Consider the following 14,129-nt stretch of genomic DNA (forward strand, 5'->3'; position numbering starts at 1 on the left):
TTTATAGTAGAAATACATGAAAGTAACATGTTAAACTTTATAATGTCATAGTTTTGTTTTTAAAGCTTGGACTTAGGCAAAGAAGAGCCTTCAAAGAGTCTAGTTGCACTTAGGCCGGGGCTCTGTTGGTTTATCAATGACTCACACATGTCTCAGAGTTACCGTGAAACCACTAACAATGGCTTGTGCTACTGTCACACACACACACACACACTCAGGACACATAAAAACACAACAACAGATACGTGCCACAGTGATCTAGAAGTCACAGTCCCTTATGGACTTATTTGTACCTACAGTATCTTTTTTAATTTCCACTGCTATTGTCGGTTTTTTCTTTCATCGTGAGAAAGGCAGAACTGCCGAACGGTGAGAAAAGAGAACTTGGTCACTGACACGCGATAGGAGTTTTATCATTCTTAGTTATCTGTTTCCCTGTTTGACATAATGTGGAAGATGCTGAGGTGAGGGGGAAATACAGATCCTCGGCTACTTCTTCATTACCGGGGCTTTACAGGAACCAGGCAGGCTTTCCATAACCTGCTCTACACTGTAATTTCCCTTCAGGCTTCCTTATTGTTTCTAATAAATTAATCACGAGTGTGTTCAGCTGCTGAATCAAACATTTTGATTAAATTTAACAGCTTTAAAATGGAGGTGTTCTAAAACTTTTGACTGGTAGTTTACAGGCATGTACTGATGCTCACTTACAAATGCGTAAATTGGAAACATGCACACTACACATGTAAAAAAAAAACTTTTAAGGTTTTGATTTACTGGATAATCATTCCCTTAAACAAATGCACTTTTGTACTACAATACTTAATAAGGACATTTCATTGATATTCATTGACTATCCTCAACCCTAAATTTAGGAATATTAATATTAAACTAATATCAAAAAATGATACTGTAAAAAAGGATACTGTGATCCTCACCTTTCACTCCTTATAATAATGATGTTCCTGTTGTTATAAAGACACACCCTGTCTTATATCTACTTCCCATTTAGTGTGTGTGTGTGTGTGTGTGTGTGTGTGTGTGTGTGTGTGTGTGTGTGTGTGTGTGTGTGTGTGTGTGTGTGTGTGTGTGTGTGGAGGCACAGTGGTCCTGCATGTAAAAAAGTCTGTATGCTTGATTTACTGGAGTCAAGTTTCCTCTGAGCCAAGCTGCAGCCCCACCAGCAGCAGCACCGTGCTCTGAGGTGTGATATAGGAGTCTGTGTCTGTGGGCGTGTGTGTGTGCGTGTGTGTGTGTGTGTGTGTGTGTGCCACCTAATCCCCTTGGACTCAACACCACCCAGTCACCACTACACCCCTGAAACCCCAGCCTGGCATGGCCGCGGCTGAGGCTTGTCAGCTCTACAGTTGGAGACACCTGTTGCGCCCACGATTTCAAAGCACCCGTGCCAATATTCCCCCTCCTTCTGCCAGCCTCCCACTGGTGATGAGACATGACATTCCCCTCCCAACCACTACCACAACCACTACCTCTTCTTCTCCTCCTCTCTCCTTTCGCTTTCCTCCTCTCTCTTTGTGTTTTTCTGTTACCTCTTGAAACTTCTCCGTCCACTACTGCTGCTCCCTGAAGTGCTCCACTTCAAACACCACCACTGTGCAGGTGGACCTATTTCACTGCCCCCTACACAAATACACACACACACACACACACACACACACAGGCACAAGCAAGCTCGCAAACAGAGGCAGCGCTATTGAATGGAGCAGCTGCCAGGGAGATTAAGGCATGTCTCCATTATGAAAAAAACTGGCAGATTTCATCAAAGACTGCAGTGTTAACAAGAGAAGAGGTTGTCCAGATTAAAAATGCAGTCTGCCAGGTTTTGGGATAGCACCGCCTCCTGAGAATGATTGTTTGGGCTTGTTGTCGCTGCCATGGTTGCTAACTACCCACTAATCATCTTCTGGCTCAGCCATCCAGCTACATGCAAGTAATGTGGCTGTGATTAGTCAGTTATGTTCTTCTGAGAGAGAGATTGAAGCTGTGATTTTGAGCATGTTCCATCTAGACAACCCAATTTCAGCGCAAAGTGTACTTTTTTCATTGCTGTCGGTGCATTATAGGATGTTAGGGACGTGTCGGGGCTTGAAATCATCCATATGCAATTTGTAATTGTAACCTACACCAACTATATCCTCAGCATCTTCTCTCATTCCCCTCGCACCCCTACTCTCCCCCTGTGCCTGGAAACATTAAAGTAATGAGCTGTGAGCAACTCCAAAAACACTACATTTCTTGGCGTCTGTTTTCATTGTGTTAATTAAGTCTGTAGCCTTCACCCCTAACTCCCCCATTCCCTCTCCGTCCTCATGTTTTGGCAGTATGAACTTGGTGAACCGACCAAGTGCTTAGGATTTATTTCCCTCAAATCACTTCCGCTTTTTTCCTGTTAAGCTCCCCTCAATCACTCAGGCTCCATTGCTTTATAGCTACAAGCTCCTTTTGGCTGTTGGATATTGATATCTCGGTTCTTTTCGACCCCCCTGGGCCTTTTAGCACTTCTTAAATTTTCCAGAAACACTGGATTCCACATGTCCAAAGTAAATCAGAAGAGAGCAGTTAGCAGAGGAGTGTGTTGATTCTCCTGTTTAGAGGTGGTATCTGGTTTTTCACCTTCCCCAGGCCTGTCTTTCATGTGTCCACGATCGTTTAGATAATTTTAGGGCTTTTCGGTCTTGTAAATCCTTTCCGTTTTATTCCCATTAAGCCCGCTGATCACACAATCCCAGACATCAAGCAGTGTAAGCTCCTTTGGATAGTGGATATTGATATTGTTGCTCCATTAACCCCCCGGGCACCATGGTAACATGCTTGTTCTAATAGTTAGCATAATGTTATGACACATATCGCAGTTTTACAATCAACCTACTCAATGCATAATTACAAAGATACAGTTTAAAGCAATAAAGTCAACCACAGCATCTAAATACAATTTAATGAACTTGATAAAAAATAAACAGCCTGCATCTTGTGTTACAATTGACATCTCTCTCCCTCTTTGTTAAAATGATGTTGAATTCAGATTTATTGGCGTGATGGGACACAAGCCTGAGTTGCCAAAACAATACACAGAAGGCCATCCCATCAGGGAGTACTATAAACACCAACAGCTGAGCAGCAATAATTATCATTCTCTGTATGTGTGTGTCTTTGTGTCTGTGTGTCTGTGTGAGCAGGGCGCGGGTACCGCTATAGGAGAGCTTCCTCCCTACTTCATGGCCCGGGCTGCGCGGCTCTCCGGTGCTGACCCCGATGACGAGGATTACCAGAGGTTTGAGGAGATGCTGGACCAGACCCAGCCTGCACAGGTGACACACTGCTCCCGGCATTATCTTCATCAGCTCATCCTTCATCCTGATCACCCTCTGTTATCTAACCCTTCTCATTTCCTCTTCCTTCTGCCCCTACTCCCCACAACACTCATCTTGTCAAGCTTTAACTCTTCCTTCTGCCAGTTTCACTTCATTTCTCACCTCTCTCCTATTTTGCACTTTTGCCCTTCTGTGCTTGTTCCTTGTTCTAAATCGGCCTTTGCATTCCCTCTGAAGTGAAATTTGGTGTGCCAGATTTACCACCTTGTAGTGTGTGTGTGTGTGTTTGTGTGTCTTACCTCAATGTCTCAGCTGTACAACAGAAATCAAGTACTTTTACAACGTTATGACTAAGAGAACAGCAATGATGCACTCGAGTAAAATGTTCCCGCCATTTCCGGCACTTCATTTTGAAATTCCCTGTAAAAGGAAAAAAAAAAAAAAATGTTTTTATATCAAACATCCCTGACAATGTTTCAACAATGCCTAACAGCTGATTGTAAATATTTATTTTTCCACCCTCTTGTGATTATGAATGGAGGCAGAGAACTGAGGGGCAATATGCGTGTGGCTTTGTAAAGGCTGTTCATCAGAACTATCTGTCCTGACACAGTCTTCATCCTCAGGAATGCTTTTCTCTCTCCAGCAGTGTGGGTCAAACCGTCAGACAGGTCAAGTGCAGTAAAACAACTGCATCCATAAATTGTTTTGAACTTTACGACAGGCTCACTCACTCTTGTATTTGCAAATAAACTATAGCAGACAGTACCAGACTGTTAGCAAATAAATTCCCTGGTTTTTTTTTTTATGAGGGTATCCCAGATAACAAAGGATTACTGGGTGATTCAGAGGAATGTTTCGTTTTGTTCAACCGTATGCATTTCACTTTTTGGCATGCATACAGGATTAATAACAGTCCAACCCTAGTTTAAATGTGAGTCGTTCAGTACTCGCATGCTTTCTTTGTTATTCCGAAAAGGACAAAAAATGCCTGGAATGAATGCCTCTGGTTATAGCATATAAAATCTACCATATATTAGGCCATGTTTGTGTATGTATTAGAAATTACAACAAATAACATTATGTCCCATAAAACAAATATCTTTTTTCCTTGTTGTTACCTTCCAATATCCATGGATGTGTTGTACGTCTAACTTTATTAGTAGAAAATATCAGTAAATTCATTTTTTGATTTTAAAATGCCGCAGGATTCCCTTTCTGTAGGGTGTAAAACAATTTTATTTTTTAAACTTTTTTTTTTTTTTTTGCTTTAACATCCTGGTTCATGAAAAAAATATTTAATCATTACAAATGAAAGCCGTTTGTTTTGAACAAATAGAACAATTTTGCAGGCAGGATTTCACCTGTTTGCAGTGTTTTAGCCGTCACAGTTTTTTAGAAAGAAGGTTTTATCTTGAAACCGGACAAATCAATCCGTCCATTTAGATGATGTTACTTGTTTAAAATTTTGGAAAAAAAAAATCAGTTTACTTTGGAGAGACTTAAATACAAAAAGATTAAGACCATATCACAAATGAATGACTGCATTCATTTCTAGTGGCAGGAAATCCTTATTGCAACACTTTGTCAGGATAAAACGTTGGACAGTTATTTCTGGCCACAGCTCAATTACTGATGTCAGGGCAGGTATTTTACCTGTGGCTGGACCACATACCCACAGAACTGTTAATGTCTCCAAATAGCAACAGGTGAATAGTTAGTCCGTTGTCACAAACACACACACACCTTTATGCTCTCCCCGCCTCTCCTGCATCTCAGCATCAAGATTTTGTGAAGTGTACAAAATTAACTTTAAATAAGTACTTTAAATAATTATTCCTAATAAAGCATGTAATGCTTAGAGGACTCATAAATGATACATTTGGCCACATTAGATGTGCTCTATGTGTATAAATTGAGCATTGCTCTTCTAAAGGGAAATATTGCATCAACCACTTTTTTCCTCATAAGCATAGTTTAACTGACTTCCAGTAAATAAACTGAAGTGACCTATAAAGACATGAATACTGAAACAGTACTTTCAAGGAAGTCACAAAAAATGTGTTGAGAACAATCTGTCCCGCCGGTTAACAGGGGGCAGGGGCGAAGCACCCTCTGGAAGGTCCACTGTTAGTAATGCTGTGGACAGCTGGGTAGGTTGGCACCGACAGCAGCCTTAGAGTTTGGACCACACGTGTGAGAGTGGAGCTCTGACATCACTTACTGATAAAGTGGCGCTTCCCACCAAAACTGTGAGAAAAGAGCAGAGACAGTGGAAGAGCAAGACAAACGGGCAGCCAGGGGAAGAGGAGATTTTGTCTAATGATCATCTCAGCATCGAAGAGCTCCAGCGTGTCTTTTACCAAACAAATGAACAGTGTTATACAGGAGGAGCATCGCCTGTTTGTCTCACATCCGTGCAAAGGCAGATTTGAAGTGACGCTGCATGCTGCTGTCTCAGTACACAGCCTTAGCCTCGCTCTCTCTCTGACATTGTTTCTTTTTCTATCTCTCTTCCTATGCCCATATTCTTTCTCAAGCACTCGGTTCGTCTCCTCCTGTGCATTGCTTTCTCTCTCTCTCTCTCTCTCTCTCTCTCTCTCTCTCTCTCTCCCTCTCTCTCTCTTTCTGATGATATCTGGCAGCCATGTGTATGTATGTAATGTGTGCTCGTGTGATTGGACAGCATCTGGAGGCAGGTTGCTCGCAGCGGCGAGGACCTGCCACATACGGAAACATTTTTTCTCTTGCCAGAGCCGTTACCATTACTTTGGATGTACTCAGGGTTCCATCTTTCACTCAAGGAGATCCCGCAACACCTCTCTGATTTTCACGCTTCCACGTTTTGCCCTTTTTACACCTTTTAAGGTGGACACGGAGGGATTCATCAGCTGTGGATTTGTGTCTGAGTTCTTGACTGAAAGCTGAATATCAATGGTAGTAGACCAAAGTGGAAACAGACTCCATTGGGATTGGATTGGAGAAACTGTGCTATCGTTGGATCATTGTGTTTAGACAGGAAGTGGTTAAATTTTGTCGTCAAGGATGTGACCCCCCCCATCCATCCATACAAACATGCACACACACATTCACGCACACGCACAGACTCTCTCCCACACACACACACACACACACTCTCTCACCGTGTAGACACAGATCTGGATTAAGATGCTGACTACGTCCCCTCCGCTCAAGTCACAGAGGTTTGTAGGTTCCAGCAGTTTGACTTAAACCCTATGGTATTTCTCCCAGCCTGCACGTGCCAACTTCCTGCCACAAGTGCACGTGAAGCACAGCAGCAGAGCACTCTGGGTTTTTTTCTCATTCATTCAACAGAGCTATTCAAGAATAATGAAGTCATGCCTTTTCTAACGGCTCCAGACGCTGATGTCATGAACATCAGCTTTTTTTCCCCTCTTAAATCTTGAGCTCAGTACGAGAGTACTCGGTGTGCTGGAAGGAATCCTCTCGACTATCGACACAGACTGTCTCGAAGCATCCTGCATGGATCAAGTCCATGACTGCTTGTAATTTCCGCTTGTAACGGAAAGGGTTAACAGGCTGTGAATTCTTGATTGCCAACTCCCAGGATCGTATCTCCTGTAACTCAAATCAGGGCCATCTGCGCTGGGCGTATGCCTGCCTTCCCCCCTGGCCTACTGCACTCAAAGGCTCTCTGTGCTGTGGTTTGCCCGGCCCCGTCACGTGACTTCTCTGAAAGTGCCCCCTCCCTCCTCCTCCCTCTTTATTTCCAGTAAACTGTTTGAAAGGAGGGGGGTGAGTCAGAGTAAAACCAGCTTCCCTTTAACCACAGCTTGTTAAAGAATTTGTCAACGTGGACTCAGGGGTGCATTTTTTTTTTTGTCTGTGTGTGTGTGTGTTTTTGTGTGTGTGTCCAGATAGATTGAATGCGTAGCTCTTCTTTTTTCTTTTTTCTTGAAAGAGGACTGTAGCTTTGATTGCGTCAGGACTCCCTAATCACTCCATTTCTTGTGCCAGAGAGAACAGGCGCAGGCGCGGGCTTGTCAGGAGTTAATGCCATGAACTTTGGCCATCTTCGTGTCGGGGGGCTCACGGCCGCTCCGGAGATGTGTGTCTTCTGTGTGAAAGACTTTCATTGAGAAAAAAAGAAAACAGAGAGAGGGAGAGAAAAAATGTGTGTGGGTGTTGACTTGTGTATAGGCTATGCATAGATTTTTCCTTGTCTGACACTTTTTTCCACACGGAGCCGGGTGCCTTGTCGCTGCCCGCTTTTTGTCTATGTTTGAACCTCATCAGTACTACCAAAGCCTACTGAAAACAAAGTGTGTGCTTTGCCAGCTTTTTCACAATGAAAAGTCCACTTTTCGTGAAGGAGCCCTCTGAGCAACTCGTCGTCAAATCCAAAATAAACAGATATCACATCGTACAATAATGCACTATAGATGAACATCAGGCACAGAAAAAAACTTCACAAGCATAGTTACTTCAAAAACCTAATGCCTGCAAACTGATCATGTTTGCATCTAGTATAGCAGCATGTACTATAATTAAGTAATGCCGCTGCTTAAAAGAAAGAAACTGTTAATACTTTGGGGTTGCTGAAACCAGTTCAAAAAACTGTCTTCTCTCGGGTTTTTCCCTGTGGATTTTTCTAATAACTGTCATCACCTGGCAACTGTAACCACAGATATTCAGACTATCATGTTAAATGTAGAGCTCACTCTGTTCCATCCTCACAAATTTCAATACAGGACATGCTCCTGTACTCATAGACTAAAAGTCATTTTTTGGCCATTTACCTTAGAAGAATTTATTAGGTTAATTCAGTTCATTCAATGACATAATTCCGTTAATGCTAATCTTGTTACAAACACCCTGAGATTCCTCATTTATTACATGAATTCATCTACAGTATATTTACTGTGATTGAATCAAAACAGACGTGATATGTTGCTTATGTTTGTAATGGAGCACAGACTGATGTGTCATTTTATTTCAAAAAACTCCATATTTTCCAAAGAGTTGATTTATTTTGACACAAAATTAACACATGCTGATGGAAATCATGCCGGGAAAATGCTGTAAAGATTAAAAGACATGACCGGTCAACTGTGGTTTCGTCAGAGCATTTATAATTTGCTCATTCAAATGAGGAATCGATAATCTGACCATCATAAGTACATGCGGGGGAAAATCCAAACCTATAACAGATCAAATGTGAGTATTATTCCCCACAGTGGTTAGCTCCATGTGGGGTGACTGTGCAGACTGCTGAGTAAAGCATCTGTGCCGAGCAGCCAAACCTGGAACCAAAACCTCCATGGTTTTAATGACGCTGCACCCTTGACAAGATCTTACCAAATGTAATTGCTGCTAAGCCCAGCCCTACAGGCCAGCGGTGATGGGGGTGGAGGAGGGGTGGGGGTTGGGGAGGCAGCAGGCAGCCCTTGGCAAGCTGCCTGGCAAAGATGGTGATTTTCCATAAGCCGCCAACAACAGAGTCTGGATGTCTGAACCCCAGCCATCCAAGATAGACGCTTCCCCAGTCCAGAAATGCAGACTAGAGAGAGTGTCCAAGTACATAGTTCAACTATAGTAAATCACAGTGTCACAAGTTCACACACACATATACACACACCCTTTTACACCCTCCCCGCATCTCCTCAGGGACCCTTTGTTCACAGTGTGGTGATATTTTCATGCTTGCTCTCACTGCATGAGCCAAAAGCTCAACTACAGCACCTAATGTAAACAATGCATGTGTCATGATGTCAGAAAACGGATGGGATTCACAGGCCATCTCCATGACACTGATTGGTCCTGCAGAGTTCTGTCTGTGCTACAACACCAGCGGTTGTCAGGTGTCCCTGGTCCAGACACAGTCCTCAGCGGTTCAGCTGTAAACCAGCCATACACATTCCTTCCCTCCCTGTCTCCCACCAGCTGAGCAACTCACACACACACACACACACGCACACGCACGCACGCACGCACGCACGCACGCACGCACACACACACACACACACACACACACACACACAATCACACCCACATGCACACACAGACACAAGCACACTTATGCACACATGGGGACAGGCTAGAATTAAAACTACAGGCTTGTACAAGGAGAAACCTTCATGATTGGACATCAGTGGAGGCAGAAATTCAAATCGTGAACCAATCAGGTTCTGTGTCCCTTCGCTCCCCCCACCACCACCTTATTAGGCGACCTCCCATGTCTCTCAAATTTCCTGTCCGCTGGGTTGCACCCCGTAAAGAATGTCATCAGCACTGTACTGGTTTTGTTGACCATATTAGGTATGATCATGTATTGCCAGCCCCCTCCTGTACCTCATTTTTTTTTAATTAATATGATGTTTTAGAAACAGAGGCCTTACTTTTTAAAAGAGACCAAATGTTTTTTTCTTTGTCTTTTCATATGGAAAACAAATGTTTTTTTGTCTAGATTCTCTGTCAGTTGATTTTGTATTGTTTTAGTTGAGAAAAGCAGGCTTTCAAATACAGCAAACATTCATTAAGGATGTTTAGATTTAAAATAATTCAACACAGTCCACTGACCACTAATTATTTGAGGGCTTGACTCTAAAATGTAATAGATGCATTTTGTAAACACATGAAAATCATCAGGAAACGGAAATAAAACGTTAGAAAGAAGGACAAACTATTTTAAAAATGTCTTGAGGTGAATGTTATCAATGTAATTATGTGTCCATATTAGCAGTCAGTTTGGAAGAGTGTGTTTTTTCTTTAAATAGACGATTTCTCACTTTGGAACAGAAGCCTTCATATTCTTATTTATAAGAAGTTCAATTGCAGTTATTAATTAATTAATGTGATGTTTATTGCATTAAAAACATTCAGGCTGCAAATATTAAATAAGTCTGAAGTTTAATCTGAAAGGCACACAGTGAAACATCTGTATAATTTCATACAGCCAATGCACACTATAATACACTATAATATATACATTCCTTACAGCAGCAGACACATATTTAAATTAAAGCAATGAAAATATTAAAGTGTTTTTGAACATATGACCTTGTAAGAATACATTACGAATACATTTAAGGCTTTTCTCTGCAAAATATTTATTAAGGTATCATAGAGACAGAGGTTGCCTAATAAAGAGTAGAATATATGACATAACTAAAAATGATTTATTATTTATATATTATTTATATATTTAAGTATAAAAATGTTGAGAACTTCTGAGCATTTTTAAAAAAGAGGCAGTATTATCACAATAATTTCATGAATTTTGCAAACAAAGAATCATTTTGTTGTTTTTCATGATAAAAATGCAACAACTAAAAGAAAAGCTCAGACAAATGTAGATATAATAATAAAGAATGAATGCCATGGTCCAGTTTTTGGCTGTGAATTTTATATTCTGTACTGCCAAAAGATCAATATATTTACATATCAAGGCCTAAAAATTATATATATATAAAAAAATAAATTGGCATTGAATATTTTGGGAATGCAATGTCCTCAGTGTAATTTATCTTTATTGTATTTAAGGGTTATGATATCAACCCAGAATCACACAATTTTTTTTTGCAAATAAATAATATTTTTAATTTAACAATGGCAACTCTAGCATAGAAAGGAAGCAATCATTTTATTTTTTACCTAGATATTCTGTCTTCCAAAAATATGAAAGGTCCTGGATCAGGGGTTTCCTCTGCATCCCCACTGTGTTCCCAGAACTAGTTTAAGTAAAATCCAAACAGATTAGAGCTCCTCTTCCCAGAAAAGGTATATTGGGGGAAAATCTGTGTCATTGCTGTGAAAAGAAGCTTTTGTGTAGCTGTTAAGGAGGATAGGGCAAGACCAGCAGAAAAAGTAAGAATCTGTGAGTCACAGGAATTACCAAAGTCTGTTGTCTTGTTCTCACATTCCCAGTGACAATGGAATAAATAACTGGCACTAGAGGTTAGGTACAGACATACTAAAACCAGTTTATAATTCTCCTACAATGAAGATGCATATTTAGAGATAAGCCTTGTATTTCCCTTAGAATATATGGCCAGGGAATCAGTGCATTTCTGCCATCAAGCTGGGGATATTTATGTTGGAAGGATGATCATGAATTTAGCACCACGCTTGACTTATCTTGAAACCTACCTTTTTCATTTAAAGACAATAAATACATTTTTCCTCTAAACAGCTGTTTATTATTAGATGAGTTCATGTTTTTTTGTGATAAATGTTAACAATCAGGCAACTTTTCTAGAGCACTCCATCACACACACACTCTTCACATTTGTTTTGCAAGATGTGAATAAATTAGAATGAACACAGTGCAAATATTCTAAAGGGAATGTGCAAGTATAGGCTTTTAAAGATTTTTATCATTTAAAATCAAGCCTAAACTTGGAAGTGTTTAGAAACACATATTCTACAATTTTCTAAAGGAAAATCCCTCTGATGCACAATCCATTAAAATATCTGTACTTTCAGGTTCTAAACAGTTTGTACTACTGTATATCTAGTTTCTGAGGGTCTAATTATTTGGTTTGTCAGTCATCATCTTATTCATTAATTGATTCAAACTTTTTGTTGAGGGCACATTTACAGGAAGTAGAATATCCTCCTGTTGCAGCTGCTGCTCCTTTGAACTCATTTAGAAACAAGCACAGATTTTAAAAAAAATTAGTTATTCCCTAATTTTTCGTTTCATTTGAGACCCAGTATGTTTTTAGATATAAAATGGAAGGATTTAATGTCAGTACACAGACAGAAAATTGTAAATAAGCTTAAACCTTAACATTCAGAGGTAATGGAGAAATCCTAAAAGCAGATCTCTGATTATACAGCGTTATCCCAAATAAAGATCTAATCCTAAATAATTAATTTGTTTTAATATGACATTTGAATGGGTTTCAAAGTGTTTGTTAAAGTCCCTTCAAAAACAACATTGTAGCTGCAACACACATTTGTTTCACACACCTCTGTGATATTCCCTCTTCCATATAAATGCTTAGAAAAACCCTGAAAAACTCTAATTGGCCGTAATAAATGTTGCAGTTTCCAGTTAATTATTTGGATCCAGACAATTTTATTTATCAGTCTGAAATTTATTAGAAATTAATTGTGAATAATTAATCATATGAAACTTAGATCATTATTATCCTGTAAACAGTTTGAATCTGTCAGACATAATACAGTAATTATAAAGACATTATGGAATGTAATCAGTAGAAACTCTACAACAATAATATAAATAAATTTTGTACTTTGCTGTTTCCTAAAAATATGCAAAGCAGGTTTGAGATGTGTCCTGTGAATAAAGCTTTGTCTACATTACATTATACAGTATGCATGAAGTATGTGATCTATATCAGCTAAACATCAACAAGTCTGTGGTGAAAATATAGTCACACATTTTTCTCATTTTTGCTTTTTTTCAGGACATTGCCACCAGAGCAAAAGTAGCAGTGCAGAAACTCATCCAGAGGGTCGGATTCTTTGGGATTTTAGCCTGTGCTTCTGTAAGTAAAATGCAAAAAATACATAATCTTTTTTCCCTGTAAAATATTCTTCTTCCTTACCGTGGAGTTTATCAGTGTAAATATTTTGTCCTGTCCACATGCACACATAATTCAAAGGAAATGCCAGTTCTGAATTGTTCAGCATATGAACAAAAAAATAAATATGAATAAATATACATTTGAAAAGTATCAGATATTCTCATGGTAGCATCAGTGACCTTCTGTAGGTATACCTACATAAGTATATAGGTAAAATACAGATGTAAGATAAATGCAGAAGAACAAATACTACATGGATTTCAAAATTGTGTCAAACTGTTATATATTACACTTTCTCTATATGATTTGTTTCCTATTTCTTCAATTGAATTTTCACAGTGTTAAGTCTAATCATCTATATTATTTTCGACAGATACCAAATCCCTTGTTTGACTTGGCGGGAATAACATGTGGACATTTTCTGGTCCCCTTCTGGACATTTTTCGGTGCAACGCTCATTGGAAAAGCAGTTATCAAAATGCACATTCAGGTAAGCTGCAGTTAGATAATATAAATCCATATAAATAATGCCAGCGCTTTTTTTTTTCTTTTTTTTTTTCTCCAAATAAGCATTCACAAAAATACAGTTGACACTTAGATATGGAAAAGCAGAGTTTGACACCACCGGATATGTTGTACTTGTCTTCTGTCTTTTCTATTCCATAGTGCAGAGAAACAGCAACATTTATTTGTGCCAAAGTTTGAGATTTGCCTACAGCTTTAATATTATTCAGAGCGAGAAGTGTGTTAAATAATGAATCACACTCATGCACGGCATCTCTGTACTGTACTCAGCTGGTTGTAAGGAGGCCATTTTGTGAAGGCATAGTAGGGGGAGTCAACCATTTTGTGACTGCAGCTGAAGCAGGCCCAGTACTTTGTACAGTAGACTGGTCAGAATACAGCAGATTGAGAACTTATGGGAAAGTAAGAGATTCATCCTAACCCTTGAATAAGAAACTGCTGTTAAGAGACTTGGCATCACAAACGTTTCGTCTAATCCTGGAAAATCCTCAATTTGCGTCCAGGAATTTGCAGTATGTCTGTGATTACCGTCAGAGGCTCAACTTTCTGTTTTCTAAGCAAAAGCTGGAGATTGCTCATTGTGACACAGAGAGGAAGGGTTAAAAGCTAAGCATTTTTTCCACAGACTCATTCCATATCATACGCAAAATGCACTGTCCTGCACCACACTAGAAAAAAAAGGTGTGGGGGGCTGGTGGCGGTGAACCTAGTGAGCGCGAGCTAAAGTAGATAAACA

The 14,129-nt window shown here is 39.9% G+C and overlaps 1 protein-coding gene across 1 annotated transcript in view; it reads left to right on the forward strand.

The window, feature by feature from the left end:
• LOC120802117 (vacuole membrane protein 1-like) overlaps positions 1-14,129 on the forward strand; it is a 32,844-nt gene that overhangs the window by 15,552 nt on the left and 3,163 nt on the right. The window contains exons 4-6 of the mRNA XM_040149605.1: positions 3,198-3,329; positions 12,749-12,829; positions 13,242-13,358. Of these exons, the coding sequence (XP_040005539.1) occupies positions 3,198-3,329; positions 12,749-12,829; positions 13,242-13,358 (330 nt within the window). The remainder of the gene's footprint in view (positions 1-3,197; positions 3,330-12,748; positions 12,830-13,241; positions 13,359-14,129) is intronic.

Source organism: Xiphias gladius, chromosome 17, assembly GCF_016859285.1.
Source record: "Xiphias gladius isolate SHS-SW01 ecotype Sanya breed wild chromosome 17, ASM1685928v1, whole genome shotgun sequence".
In the NCBI taxonomy this organism is placed as follows: domain Eukaryota; kingdom Metazoa; phylum Chordata; class Actinopteri; order Istiophoriformes; family Xiphiidae; genus Xiphias; species Xiphias gladius.